Raw genomic sequence first — 13,861 nt, forward strand, 5'->3', positions numbered from 1 at the left:
ACAAAGATGGCGGCCCCCGCCACGCAGAGACATGGCGTCACCCTCAGTCACGTGGTGATGGCCACCATGCACCGCCCCTCACAAAGATGGCGGCCGACCCGGGGCGGAGCGTGAGGGCGGAAGTGACGAGCTGTTGTTTCCGGAAGTGGTGGTCTGCCGAGGATGGAGTCGGAGGGCTGCAGGGTGAGCTGGGGGGCCCGGCCCGGTGGGGCTGGGAGGGGGCGGGGCCTTGGGACGCTGGCCGGTGGGGAGGGGTCCCCGTGCGGAGGGGGGGGGAGGAGTGGCAGGTGGGGGAGGGGTCCCCGTGCGGGGGGGGGAGGAGTGGCAGGTGGGGGAGGGGTCCCCGTGCGGGGGGGGGGAGGAGTGGCAGGTGGGGGAGGGGTCCCCGTGCGGGGGGGGGGGAGGAGTGGCAGGTGGGGGAGGGGTCCCCGTGCGGGGGGGGGGAGGAGTGGCAGGTGGGGGAGGGGTCCCCGTGCGGGGGGGGGAGGAGTGGCAGGTGGGGGAGGGGTCCCCGTGCGGGGGGGGAGGAGTGGCAGGTGGGGGAGGGGTCCCCGTGAGGGGGGGAGGAGTGGCAGGTGGGGGAGGGGTCCCCGTGCGGGGGGGGGCAGTACCTGCTCTGGCTGATCCCCCCCCCCAGGTGGCCTTTGAGAAGGACGGGGTTTTCCTGCACACCAGCGCCAAGCGCCACCCGGATCAGGACTCGCTCATCCCGGGGCTTGTCCGCATCCTCGACAAGGTACCGACGGCTGCGGGTCGGGAGTGAGGGGCACTGCTGGGCAGGAGGCTGGGCTAGTGGGGGGGCTGCGGGTCGGGAGTGAGGGGCACCGCCGAGCTGGGCTGATGGGGGGGGTTGCGGGTCGGGTGTGAGGGGCACCGGCAGAGCTCTAACTGCACCCCCTGCCCACAGGGCTCAGACCACCTGCTGCAGTGGATGCCCCTGGAGGAAGCCGGTGATGCTGCCCCGATTGTTTTGTCCAAGAAGGTGAGCGGCTCCCCCTACCGGAACCCCCTCAGTGCCCCCCTCCCCAGCCCCTTTAACTCCCTTTCTGCCCTGCAGGAGCCCCCGGGCGTGGCCGAGGAGGAGCCTTTTGATCCGGGCTACGAGCCTGACTGGGCCGTGATCAGCACTGTAAAGACCCAGACCCGGCCGCAGGAGAAGCCCCCGGGTAACGGTGGGGGAGACAGTGGGGCAGGACAGGTGGGGGAGGTGTGTGGGGTAAAGCCTGGCTTATGGGATCTCAGGGTGCAGCAGGAGCCAGACAGGGTCAGGGGTCAGTGCATTGACAGGGCAGCCCTGGCTGGTGCAGCTGCGGGGGTGTTAGTTCAGTGGGCCCAGCGTCGGAACCTCTGGGGATGTGCGCGCAGCTGGAGGGGTGTTAGTGCGGGGGGCTAACACCCCTCCATCACTCTGCCCTGCAGGCTCTGTGCCCCCGGCCAGCCCCTGGGCGCAGTGGGCCTTCACGCTCAGCCTCTCTGAGCTGCAGTCAATCCGCCGGAGCCGGCCGGGGCTGTGCTGGTCCTACCTCATCTTCATCAGCCGGGAGAGCGGGTCCCTGCCCGCCCTCCACTTCCACCGTGGGGGCAGCAAGGCCCTGCTGCGGGCACTCTGCAAGTACCTCATCCTGGCCATGTGAGCGGGGGTCGGGGAGTTGTGGGGGGCAGGGGGAGGAGCTGTGCTGCCGTGGAGGGAGCTTGTGAACTGGGGCACTGTCTTGGGGTGCTTGCAGGACACTGCTGGGGGAAGCTCACAGCAGGGATGGGGGAGTGGGGCACTGCCATGGGTCCAGATTGGGGGGCCCAGGTGGGGGAACCAGCAGTATGAGGCTGGGGAGTCCCCAGGCAGGAAGAACTGGTGCAGGGCGCACTGGGCAAGGTGGTTCCTGGAGGGCAGGGGGGCAGAGGGGGGGCAGTTAGCCAGTGCAGGCGGAGGCACATGCCAATGCTGGGGTAACTGAGGACCCCCTCCCCCCAGCAGCTCCCCGAAGGACTCGAGGCTTTACCTGGTCTACAGCCATGACTCGTACGCGCTGTCACACGCCTTCGATGAGCTGCAGCTATTCGACGAGAACTCCTCCAACCTAGTGTCGGTGAGTTCCCTGGTGGACCCCTGCTGCCCCACAGCACACCTGGCCTGGCCCTAGAGGAGCCCTCTCCACAGCCTGTCTGCCAGAGCTGCTCAACTAAGCCATGAGCCCCATCCCCCTCATGACACAGGGGGGAGGGATAGAAAGGTCGGGGGGGGGCTGGGAATGAGGACCCTTAGGGACTATCCCTGTGTCACGTTGTGTGGGGGAGTCAGGGCCCTGCACCCCCCACTTCCTGCAATTCACTGTGTCTCTCGGCTAGCCAGTAACACAGAAGGTTTATTAGCCGACAGGAACGTGGGCTAAACCAGAGCTTGTAGGTACAGAAAACAAGACCCCTCAGTCAGGTCTGTCTTGGGGGGCAGGGAGGCCAGAGCCCCATCTGGGCCTCCCTCCATTTCCCCAGCTAGCTCCAAAATGAGACTCTCCTGCCCTCCTCTGGCCTTTGTCTCTTTCCCGGGCCAGGAGGTCACCTGATCCCTTTGTTCTCCAGCCCCTTCAGTTGGCATCTTGCAGGGGAGGGGCCCAGGCCATCAGTTGCCAGGAGGTGGGGTGTCGGCCATTTTCTGTGCAGATCCCATCACACTGGCCCTCTAGGGCTCTGCAACAATCACCCCCCTTATCCCCCCACCTAGTTACTTAATAACTGCCTGGGGAAACTGAGGCACCCACCCGGTATTCAGAGGGAACATTAAGGACAGTCCCACTTCATCACATCTCTTCCCCCCCCTTCGAGTCCCAGCTGAGCAGGGTCACTTTCACCGGTGACCTGGGGAAGTTTGAACTCTCCAATGTTCCCATGGATGCCCCAGCATCTCTCCCGTTCCTTGGTGGGAGTTACACCAGGCCCTTCCAGTCTCACGCCCTCCCTTAGGTCGGGGGTGCTTGATGGCACTCACAGGCCACATGGGGGAAGGTTTATGTGGCCCGAGCCCTTTTGCCACCCCAATAATCCTGGAGTTCAAACAGGGATCAGGCCTTCTCCCAGTGTACCAGGCTGGAGGGCTGCGATTCAGGCTCTCTGGGTTAAGAGCCCCCAGCTTGACCTTGGTCCCCCTCTGACCGGGTATCTCTGTTCCCCACTGCTCGGCATCAGCCCCTTTCATTGGGTGCAGCCACGTCGGGGCAGAAGCGTCAGGATACCCAGCAAAGCACCGCACAAAGAGATCCCGCTGCAGCTTTTTAAGGGCCTGCCCCATGGCCGGACAGTTCTGCTCCCGGGGCAGCCGCTTCTTGCTCATGTACCCGATGGGGTGTCTCCCCCCTTAGCATTGGCCTGCATCTGAGGCGTCGATGAACACTGTAAAAGCCTTGGCAAAGTCCGGGTTTACCAGATTTACCGGGCCCTGGATTAGAGCCTCCTTCAGCACACAGAGAGCCCTCTGGCACCAATCGGTCTAGACCACCTCGTCTAGCTTCCCCTTCTCACATAGCTCAGTGATGGGGCCAGCTAGGGAGCTCAAGTGGGGTACAAACCCCCGGTAGTACCCTGCCATCCCGATAAGGGCCTGGACCTGGTTCTTAGTCTGGGGAACAGGCCCATCCCTGATCCTCTCCACCTTGGCCAGCTCTGGGCTTGGGCAGCCGGTCCCCACCTTTTGGCCCAGGTACGACACCTCTGCCATCCCCACCTTGCACTTTTCGGCTTTTACTGTCAGTCCTGCCTCCTTGGGGAACCCATTCCCGGTACAGGAATCCCCTCTCCCACAGGAATCTGTCCATGCAGCCTTCCCCAAGGGGGTTTGCAGCGCTGTGGCCAGCAAGTTCCCTCAGATTCTCCACGGAGGGATCCATCTGCAGCTTGGTCTGGAATTCAGCTGCTGGGGAAGGGAGTGGGACCTGTTCCCTCTCGCGGGCTGGGCCTGGGGTCACAGCCCCACTGAGCCCTGTCCCTGGTCGCTCCCTCCCTTCCATGGGATCACTTCCCAGCAGCGCCTCTGGACAAGGTGAACCTGGTTGGCAGCTGACCTGCCTTGCCATTGGGTCCCGGTCCCCCCATCAGCTGGGGTTTTATCTCCCCCCTTGCTCAGCGCTGCCCTTGCTGTCCCAGTGGGGGCAGGCAGCGAGTTCTCTGCTCTCCTTACAGCATCAGAGCCAGCGTGAGCCCCCTCTCTGGTGTGCAGGGGGGCAGGGAGCATCTCTCTGTCCCACCCAGCCCCAGGGGGCTGGTTACAGGCAGGCAGTAGCCTGAGCCTAGCGGCTCCTCCCCCAGCCAGCCAGGTCATCTGCATTTTCACTGACCGTTTCCCTCTCCGCCGGTTGGTTCCCTGGATTGAAATTCAAACAGGAGCAGGGTCTGGATTCTGTCCCAAAGAGAGACAGTCCTCCCCCAACAGGGTCTCACAGCTGATATCCTGGAGAACCCCAACGACCAGCCAGCCCCACCCCTCCTGGGTCTGCACAGGGATCTGGGCCATAGGCAGGGCGAGGGGCTTCATCCCGGGGACCTTCACCCTCTCACAGCCCCTCTGCATCGGGGGGGCGGGGGGCTGCACCGTCCAGGGCCTGACAACAGTTCTCTCTGTCCCAGGGTCTCGCCACCCCAGGAATGTCTCCCCATTGACCATCACCTTCCGCTCCCACTGCGGGTTCGAGGGGCCTGACCCCAGGAAGCTCCACACAGACAGGAATGGGAGCCTATCCACCACCCCACCCATGATGGAGTCTATGGCCTTGGGACCCAGCAAGGCAGCTAGATACCGGAGCTTTTTCGTAGGGTCCCCCTGGTTCAAATCACCAGCCTGCTCAAAGGCAGTGAGATGGGCATCCACATCCCCCCTCTCCTTAACCCGGGGCAGCAATTTAGTATTGAGGTTCCCTGCGGAACTGGCACCCCGGGGTCTATCCCCACTCACCCCTGGGAGGTCCCCTCTGCCTCTCTGCTCCTCCACCTCCAGTTCATACTGCTGCTCTTTCTCAGGCTCTCGCTGTCTCTCGCGGTCCTCTCGCTACTTCGGACTTGGCTCCAATCTTGTCAGTCTTCGATCCCCCGATGGGGAACCCGATCATGAAGACCCCCATCTGGTCAGGGACAGGAGTCTTGGGGATGCCTGGCTTCCACTCCAGCTGCTCCCACATCCTCTTGTAGCCCCATCTGGGTTAGGAATCTGCTCCTTAGAGCGGTCATCCTCCTCCAGCTGCACGATTAACTGTGCTTTGGGGAACTTTCCAATGTTCAACCCTCTCTTTTTGCACAGGGTTACAATGTCCTTCTTAAGGAGACAGTGACAGGCCCTCACTCTGCTCTTCCCAAGTTGCTGTGGACTCACAGGCCTGTGTGCTCTCAGCTCCCCACAGTTTCCAGGAAGAACCCCTAGTGTGCCGGCCCTTCTCGAGGTCACCACCTCTTTCCCAGGGTCGAGCCACAGACTCCTCCGCCCCTGAAACTACTCGCTGTGGACCTCGTTACTGCAACAGTCTTTCTCACTGGTCACCCGCTCCCAGGGGCTAAGCCTAGCTCCTCTCTGAGCCTTCAGCACACCTGGTCCTCGTTAATCCCCTTCATTTTACTGCTCCCCGTCACTCACTGCAGGAAGCGCCATCCCCCGGGGTGCAGTACATCCCACCACTAACACTAGTTGTCAGAGTGTGGGGGAGTCAGGGCTCTGCACCCCACACTTTCTGCAATTCACAGTGACTCTCAACCAGCCAGTAACACAGAAGGTTTATTGGCTGACAGGAACACAGCCCAAAACAGAGCTTGTAGGTACAGAGAACAGGACCCCTCAGTCTCCTCCCTCTTCAGGGGTGGGGAGCCTCTCCCCCTCCCCAGCCAGCTCTAAACTGAAACTCACTCCCACCGCCTCTCCCCCCCAATTCCTTTTCCAGCCTTTGTCCAGTTTCCCAGGCAGAAGGTGTCACCTGGCCCCAACCCCCTTGGCTCAGGTTACAAAGGGAAACCGCCAGCCTTTGCGCTGGCTGCCCGGTATCATCCCTCAGTGAAGTCACCCCCTTGTTTCCCATCCCCAGCTAGCGTTGGTGCAGACAGCAAACTAGTAAAACTCCCCTGCACCATTCCCAGGTTAATACTCCCTCCTCCAACACAGCTGAGAGCCAGGACTCCTGAGTTCTCTCCCTGGCTCTGGGGGTTCCCATCCAGGAGTGACTCTCCCTCCCCCCCCACCGCAGCGTTTCCTGCAGGACCCCTACACTGCCACTTTCGGGGGCTTCTCCAAAGTCACCAGCTTCTTCCGCGGGGCCCTGCACCACGAGGCTGGCACCCCCCTGCGGCCCTCAAGCACCACCGCCACTAGCCTGGAGGATGAGCCAGGCTTCGAGGTCATCAGCTGCGTGAGTGTCCACGGACAATCCGGGTGCACCCCAAAGGCACCAGCCAATCGCATCTCTTTGTGTGGTGCAGTTGGGGCACCAGCCAGAAGGGTCCCTCACTCTTATAGGGCGTGGCTGGTCTGGGGGCGGAGCTGGCCTCACAGGGGGGCGGGGTGTGGGTGGCAGAGGGTGGGGCTAGCCTAGGAGGGGCGGGGCATAGGTGGCAGGGGGCGGGGCTGGTGACACAGGAGGGTGGAGCATGGGTGGCAGGGGGTGGAACAGACCTAATGAGGTGGGCGGGGCTGGCCTAGCCAGGGCGGGGCATGGGTGGCAGGGGGTGGAGCCAGGCTTGTGCAGGGTGAGACCGGTGTGCGCTGTGGGTGCCTTTCCCACCCGCCCCGTGATCCCCTCCCGCCCGCAGCAGGTGCAGCTGGGGCCGCGGCCGGCCGTGTGCCGGGAGGCCCCAGTGACAGAGCAGGAGTGGGGGCAGCACCTGGACCCCGAGGGGCGCATCACCCACCTGGACGGGCTCAAGAGGAGGATCTTTGCTGGGGTGAGGGCAGGGGGCGGAGCAGGTGGGGCCTCTGGGAGAGAGCTGTGCTTGGGAGCTGGGGGGCTAGAGAGGGGGCCCAGGCTGGCCAGAGGGGCTACTGGGGAGAGGGCCCGGATAGAGGTGGGGCCTGGCTGGGGAGCGGGGTGGGACTGGAGGAGAGGCCTCTGGGGGACAGCTGTGCTTGCGGGGGCTGGGGGGGAGGAGCTGCTGGGAAGGGGGCCTGGCTGCAGGGTGGAGGCTGGGGCTGGTGTGGGGGGGCTAGAGGCGGGGCCCTGGCTGGGCACTGGGGGTGGGGCTGCAGGGGTGGGTGGGGCTAGAGGCGGGGCCCAGGCTGGGGGCGGGACTGGGTTGGAGGAAGGGGCTCTGCATGGGGAAGAGGTTGGAGCTGGTCTGGGCTCACTGGGGGTCCCAGTACTCTCTGCCCCCCGGGGTCTCACCACAGCCTCCCTGTCCCAGGGCCTCACCCCGGCGCTGCGCAAGGAAGCCTGGAAGTTCCTGCTGGGCTACTACAATTGGGAGAGCACCAGCGAGGAGAACCGGGCCTGGGCCCGCCGCAGAACGTGAGCGGGTTGGGAGTGAGGGACACCGGCAGGGTCGAGGGGAGCCCAGGGCTGGGCTAGTGGGGGCTGCGGCTTGGGAGTGAGGGGCACAGGCAGGGCTGGGGGGGCAGAGCTGGGGCTAGCAGGGGGCTGCAGGTCGGGAATGAGGGGCACCCCCTCACCCCATGCTCCCCCTGCCCCAGGGACGAGTATTTCCGCATGAAACTGCAGTGGAAGTCGGTGAGCGAGGAGCAGGAACGGCGGAACTCCCTGCTGCGCGGCTACCGCAGCCTCATCGGTCAGTGGCACCCCCCGTCCCTGCCCTGGGTGACCCCCCCAGAGTGTGCCCCTGTGACCAGGTGCCTGGAGGGGCCACCCTGAGAAGGCCACGCTCAAGGCAGATGCTCCTTCCCCCCCAGCCCCCCGAACTCAGGGCAGAGTCCCCCAGACCAGTAACCAGGGAGGGTCTGCAGCTAGTGCTTCCCAAGCCAACCCCAGCCCTCTGGGCAAACGGGTGAGAGGTTCGTGCAACCCAGTTCACCATTCTTGTGCGCACTGTGCACGCGCATCCAGACACGTGCGCACGCATGACACCGAGGCACGCGCAGGCGTTGGGAAAGTATTACGGGAAAGTCCCCCTTCGTCACCCCCCGTGGGCCCCCCTATAGTGCCCCCACTGCCATGTAACCCCCGCCCCCTTGCAGAACGGGACGTGAGCCGCACCGACCGAAGCAACAAATTCTACCAGGGCAGCGAGAACCCGGCGCTGGTTCTGCTTCATGACGTGCTCATGACCTACTGCGTGTACAACTTCGACCTGGGTGAGCCGGGGGGCAGTCCCTGCCTGGGGTAGGGGTTAGGGTCCTGTGCCTGCGGGGGGGCCAGTCTGTAACCCCGTTGTCTCACCCCCCCACCCCCAGGCTACGTGCAGGGCATGAGCGACCTGCTCTCCCCCGTCCTCTATGTCACCCAGAACGAAGTCGACGCCTTCTGGTGCTTCGCGGGTTTCATGGAGCTGGTGGTGAGTTTGGGGGGGGCCGAGCGGGGTGGGGGCTGACAGTGGGGGGCGGGGTTCGGGCCCCCCTGACCCGCCATCTCCCCGCAGCACCATAACTTCGAGGAGAGCCAGGAGAGCATGAAACGGCAGCTGGCACAGCTGGGGCTGCTGCTGCATGTACTGGACCCGCCGCTCTGCGACTTCCTGGGTGAGTGCCCCCGCCCCGGGACCGCCTGACCCCCCCAGGGACTGTGTGCCCTCAGGGAACCGCCCCCTTGTCGTGGGGCCTGGGCAAGGGTCCGTGCGATACCCTGCTCAGACCAGCGCCGGGCTCCTCGGCTACCCTGTCTGGCTCTGTCCTCGGCTCCCCCCCTGCAGGGAGCCCGCTGGGAGGGGGAGCCTTGTGGCCCCCTCCCCGCCCAGTGGCCCATCCAGCTCCTACGGGGGGCCCCAGTGTCTGCCCATGAGGACCTCTGCCACGCTCGCCCTCCCTTGTTCCGCCACTTCCATACACAAGGGAAACTGAGGCACATGCGGTAGTCATGCAAAACATTATGAAAATTCCCATTTCATCACACCCCTGGGACTCCCCGGGGCTGGAGGGGAGCCAGCACCCCTGGAGGGGACAAGCACCCCCCCCAAGCCAGACAGTCCCCCTCCCAGAGCTGGGCCCCCTCACTGACAACCCCCCTTGTCTCCTCCCAGACTCGAAGGAATCTGGCTCTTTGTGTTTCTGCTTCCGGTGGCTCCTGATCTGGTTCAAGCGGGAATTCGCCTTTGACGATGTGCTGCAGCTCTGGGAGGTGGGGGGGGGGCAATGCATGTGGGGGGGCTGGTGGGGGTCTGTGTGTGTTGGCGGTGGCTGTGCATGTTGCAGGGGGCTGGAGGGGGTGTGATCCAGATGGGAGAGGTTTGGTGGGTGACCCCTGCCCCTGGTGGGTAGATGCATCGGGGGGGCATTTCTTGTGGATGGAAGGGCTCAGCTTGGGGGGTACTTGTGAGTCTGGCTGGCAGGGAGGGGCCTCTCCCCCCACCATGCTGACCCTGCCCTTCCCCACAGGTGCTGTGGACGGGGCTGCCCTGCCCGAGCTTCCACTTGCTGGTGGCCTGTGGGATCCTGGACTCGGAGCGTGAGGCCCTAATGAACTCGGGGTTCAGCTTCAGTGAGATCCTCAAGGTGAGACCCCCCCATTCCCCACCGAGCTCCCCCGTCTCAAGCGCCCTGGTTTCGACACCTTCTCGGGGGGTCCAGCCCTGGGCCCCGCCACCTCTGAGCCCCCAGCACTGGGTTCTGCCGCAGGCCCCTCGGGGGTCCCCTCATGGGGGCCGCCTCCTGGAGGGAGCAGCCCCCCCCCCGTGTCATAGGAGGGGGTATTTTACTAATTTACTGTCTCCTGCTAACATGGGGCATGTCCCAGGTGCTGCGCCAACATGAGCTGGGGATGTGAAATAAGGGGGTGACTTCACTGAGGGGTGATACTTGTAACCTGATCCCAGGGCTGGGGCTAGGTGACACCTTCTGCCCGGAAACTGGACAAAGGCTGGAGGAGGAGCCGGGGCGGGGGGTGGGTGGCTGGAGGAGGCAGCTGGAAGGGGGTTCAGTTTAGAGCTGGCGGGGGGCAGGACCTGGGTCTGGGCTCCCCCCGCCCGAGAGACCTGACTGAGGGGTCGTGGTCGCTGCACCTACAAGCTCTGGTTTGGCCTGCGTCCCTGTCGGCTAATAACCTTCTGTGTTCCTGGCCGGCTGAGAGTCCCAGGGAAGTGGGGGGTGCAGGGCCCACCCCAACTCCCCCACACTCCGTGACACCCCCCCTGGGCTCCAGCCCGCAGGGACCCTCAGCCAGTGCAAAGGGGGGTTATTGTACGTCCCGTCCCAGCCCAGGCAGCTCTCAGGGCCCCGGCCTGGCCAGTCCCAGCCCCATGGCCCGGCCCCATGGCTTCCTGCTGCTCCTTGTGACCAGCCAGTCCCCCCCTTCCAGCTGGGCCCCTGTATCCCGTGCCCCCTATATCCCCTCCCCATGCAGCCCCCCATATCCCATCCCCGCAGCCCTTAGAGCTCCCCCCAGCCTGCCCAGAGACTGTCCCCACATAGAGGTCCCACAGCCCCCCTGCCAGGAGCCCCCTCCCCCCCAGTCTCATCCTTTGTTCTCCAGGCGTTACCGTAGTACACCTAAGAGAACCACTCAGGTGCTGGGGGGTCCTGGGGCAGGAGTGGGGATCCTGGGCACTACTGTAACCTACCTAATAAATGTGCCCCCCCCAGCACATCAACGAGCTGACCATGAAGATGAGCGTGGAGGAGACACTGTGCCAGGCCGAGGCACTGTACAGACAGCTGGTGGCCAGCCCCGTGAGTGCCCCCCTGTCCCTCCAGCCAGCCCCCCATCCCCCACCTTCCCCCCAGTTCCCCCAATGTCTGCCTCCCACACCGCCAGCCCCCCTGGCCCCCACCTGCCCCCCAGTGCCCCCACAGCCTGCCTCCCACACCCCTAGCCCCGTGAGTGCCTATTGCCACCCGGTCAGCCCCCCGACCCTGCCTGCTCCCCGGTAACGCCACCCCTCAGCCAGCCAACCTGTCCCCCTGCCTGCCTCCCACATGCCCACCCCCAGCCTCGTGAGTGTCCACCCTGGCCAGCCCCCCTGCCTGCCTCCCTCCCTCCCACACCCCCAGCCCCATCAGTACCCCCTGCCTGTTCCCCAGTGCTCCTTCAACCTACCTCCCACACCCCCAGTCTGGTGAGTGCCCCCTGCCTGCTGCCCCCAAGTCCTATTCTGCCCCCACCTCAAGCCAGCCACTCCCCTGTCCCGTGTCCCAGCCCCCGGTGACCTTGCTTTCCCCACAGGAGCTGCCACGGAATGTGCAGGAGCTTCTGGGGCTGGGGGGGCCTGCGGGGGGCAGCCCCCCAGCCACTCCCCCCCAGCCCCTCTCTCCCGGCCAGGCCCCAGGACTGGAGCTGACAGGCAGCATCTCGCCCCCCCGGCCCGACAGCAGCATCGAGATTCTGCCCCCCGAGGAGCCCCCCATGGCCCAGAGCCCCCTGCCCTAAGCTGGATGCCGGGGTCCGCCTGCCACTGCCGGCTGTTCAAACCAGCACTTTAACAGGTGTGGGGGGTCCCATTGTGCCCGGGGGGCGGTATCAGGGCCAGACTTTGTTCCCAGGGTGCACTGGGTTCTGTTCCCGCAAGCCTGGACTCCTGGGTTCCGAGCCCCGGCCCCCTCCCCGAGCCCGGACTCCTGGGTTCTAGCCCTGGTTCTGGCGGGGGGAGGGGGTCCTTCAAATACTATCACCCCACTTGCCCGGGCCCATGACCTTCGGGGGGGCTGGACCTGACCCTCATGCCATATGGGGGAGCAGCAGATGGGGTGACTCCCATATTCTTGTTGCCTCGGGGGTTCCCCAAGCTGCCTGTGAGTGGAAGTGGGGGCAGCCTGGGAACCAGGACTCCTGGGTTCTCTGCAGGTCCATCCCCTGCCCCCCCCCGGCCCAGCTGCTATTCACCCCAGCTCCGGGGGCTCCCCCATTGCTGCCCTGAGGCTCGCTGCTTTCTGCAGTGTACAGACCTCAAGGGGCTGGGAGGTCCCTACTGCCCCCCAGACACTGACACCCCCCTAACAGCTGCCATCCTGGGGGGCCCTGCCCCTCCTGCTTCCTTTGTAATGTACATTAAAAACTCATGTTTACCAAATGGCTTGTATCTTTCCTAATTGGGGCTGGGAGCCAGGACTCCTGGGTTCTCTGCCCAGCTCTGGGAGGGGAGTGGGGTCTAGTGGTTACAGCGGGGAGGGGTGGGAACCAGGACTCCTGGGTTCTCTCCCTGTGCTGCAGCGGGAGGCCCCTTGTCCTCCCGAAATCTGCTTCTGAGGAGTTTGCAGCATCCGCTTCACGGCTTATGAGCCCTCCCTGAGCAAGTCACGCTGGGGGGGCGTATTTCCCATCTAGGGGGTCCCAGCCCCCCCCCGCCCCATCCAGGGAAGGGAATTCTTTGGGTCTGCTCTAACCTGCCCCCATCTGCCCCAGCCAGAGCCCCATATTACCCTCCCCCTCCTCAGGGAGACGGGGGCTGGGGTTGCTGTCTTGGGTTGGGGGGGACCCACTGGGTGTTGGGGGGTAAGAGGGGGCAGAGAAGGCCTGGACCCCTGGGTTCCAATACTCCCTCCTGCGGGTCATTGTTGGTCTGTGGCCTTTATGTGGGGGTGGGGGGGCTGCATCATTTCCCCTCCCCTGCCCTGATAGGGAGAATCTAGGCCATGCGCATCCCCCCCCAGCGGGGGCTATTTCGAGCCACTCAGCCCCCTCGGCGGCTCCCTTATGTAACCAGCTGCGGCCCCCGGGACACGACCTATTTATAGCAAAATGCAGGCAGCTGCTTCCCCCCACTCCCCGGCGGGGACGGACAGACGGGGGGGCTGTGCCAGCCTGGAACGTGGCCCCCCTGCCCCGCCCCCATGCAGCTGGGCCGCTGCCCCTCACTCCCAACCCGCAGCCTCCTGCCAGCCGACCCGCAGCCCCGGGCTCCCCCCAGCCCTGCTGGCGCCCCTCACTCCCGACCCGCAGCGCCCTGCTGGCCCAGCCCTGGGCTCCCCCCAGCCCCACCAGTGCCCCTCACTCCCGACCCGCAGCCCCCTGCTGGCCCAGCCCCAGGCTCCCCCCAGCCCCGCCGGTGCCCCTCACTCCCAACCCGCAGCCCCCTGCTGGCCCAGCCCTGGGCTCCCCCCAGCCCCACCAGTGCCCCTCACTCCTGACCCGCAGCGCCCTGCTGGCCCAGCCCTGGGCTCCCCCCAGCCCCACCAGTGCCCCTCACTCCCGACCCGCAGCCCCCTGCTGGCCCAGCCCTGGGCTCCCCCCAGCCCCACTGGTGCCCCTCACTCCCGACCCGCAGCCCCCTGCTCACCCAGCCCCAGGCTCCCCCCAGCCCCGCCGGTGCCCCTCACTCCTGACCCGCAGCCCCCTGCTGGCCCAGCCCTGGGCTCCCCCCAGCCCCACTGGTGCCCCTCACTCCCGACCCGCAGCCCCCTGCTCGCCCAGATGTTGCTCTGGGTTTGTCTCCTCCAGGGCCTTTGCCAGGCTGCCCCAGCCCCACAGAGGCCCCTGGCAGGAGAGGGGAGAATCCAGCTGCCATGGGGGAGTCACGGACTCTCCCTGATCCAAGGCCAGCCCTGGCGTTGCCCAAACGTTGACCTCGGCTCCAGCCCCTCCGTGGGTCCCAGCCATCCCACTGCTACCATCAACCCGACCCCCCCTGTCAGCTGCTGCGGCCTGCAGCATGAATGGGGGCATTGGAGCCACCAGGGAAGACACCCCCCCTCCACCACAGCCCCAGCCATGGGGGAGGGGAGCCCAGGGCCGGGCTAGCAGGGGGCTGCAGGTCGGGAGTGAGGGGCACTGGCAGGGCTGGGGGCTGCCAACTCGGGGGGGGG

At 65.5% G+C, this 13,861-nt stretch overlaps 1 protein-coding gene across 2 annotated transcripts; it reads left to right on the top strand.

Moving 5' to 3' along the window:
- The first annotated feature begins 59 nt into the window (after window positions 1–59).
- TBC1D17 (TBC1 domain family member 17) lies at window positions 60–12,129 on the top strand. Of its 2 annotated transcripts, XM_038381729.2 has the most exons (17): window positions 60–183; window positions 638–736; window positions 908–982; window positions 1,058–1,166; window positions 1,420–1,630; window positions 1,976–2,087; window positions 6,213–6,374; window positions 6,775–6,906; window positions 7,363–7,466; window positions 7,649–7,743; window positions 8,150–8,266; window positions 8,366–8,466; window positions 8,551–8,650; window positions 9,148–9,245; window positions 9,503–9,619; window positions 10,706–10,792; window positions 11,286–12,129. In XM_038381729.2, the coding sequence occupies exons 1-17, from the start codon at window positions 163–165 to the stop codon at window positions 11,487–11,489; spliced, it is 1,944 nt and encodes a 647-aa protein (XP_038237657.1). In that variant the 5' UTR covers window positions 60–162; the 3' UTR covers window positions 11,490–12,129. The 2 variants fall into 2 exon arrangements, with proteins under 2 accessions (XP_038237657.1, XP_038237661.1); XM_038381733.2 differs by lacking the exon at window positions 6,775–6,906.
- Window positions 12,130–13,861: the final 1,732 nt, after the last annotated feature.

The sequence above is a fragment of the Dermochelys coriacea genome, chromosome 23 (assembly GCF_009764565.3).
Source record: "Dermochelys coriacea isolate rDerCor1 chromosome 23, rDerCor1.pri.v4, whole genome shotgun sequence".
Lineage (NCBI taxonomy): Eukaryota > Metazoa > Chordata > Testudines > Dermochelyidae > Dermochelys > Dermochelys coriacea.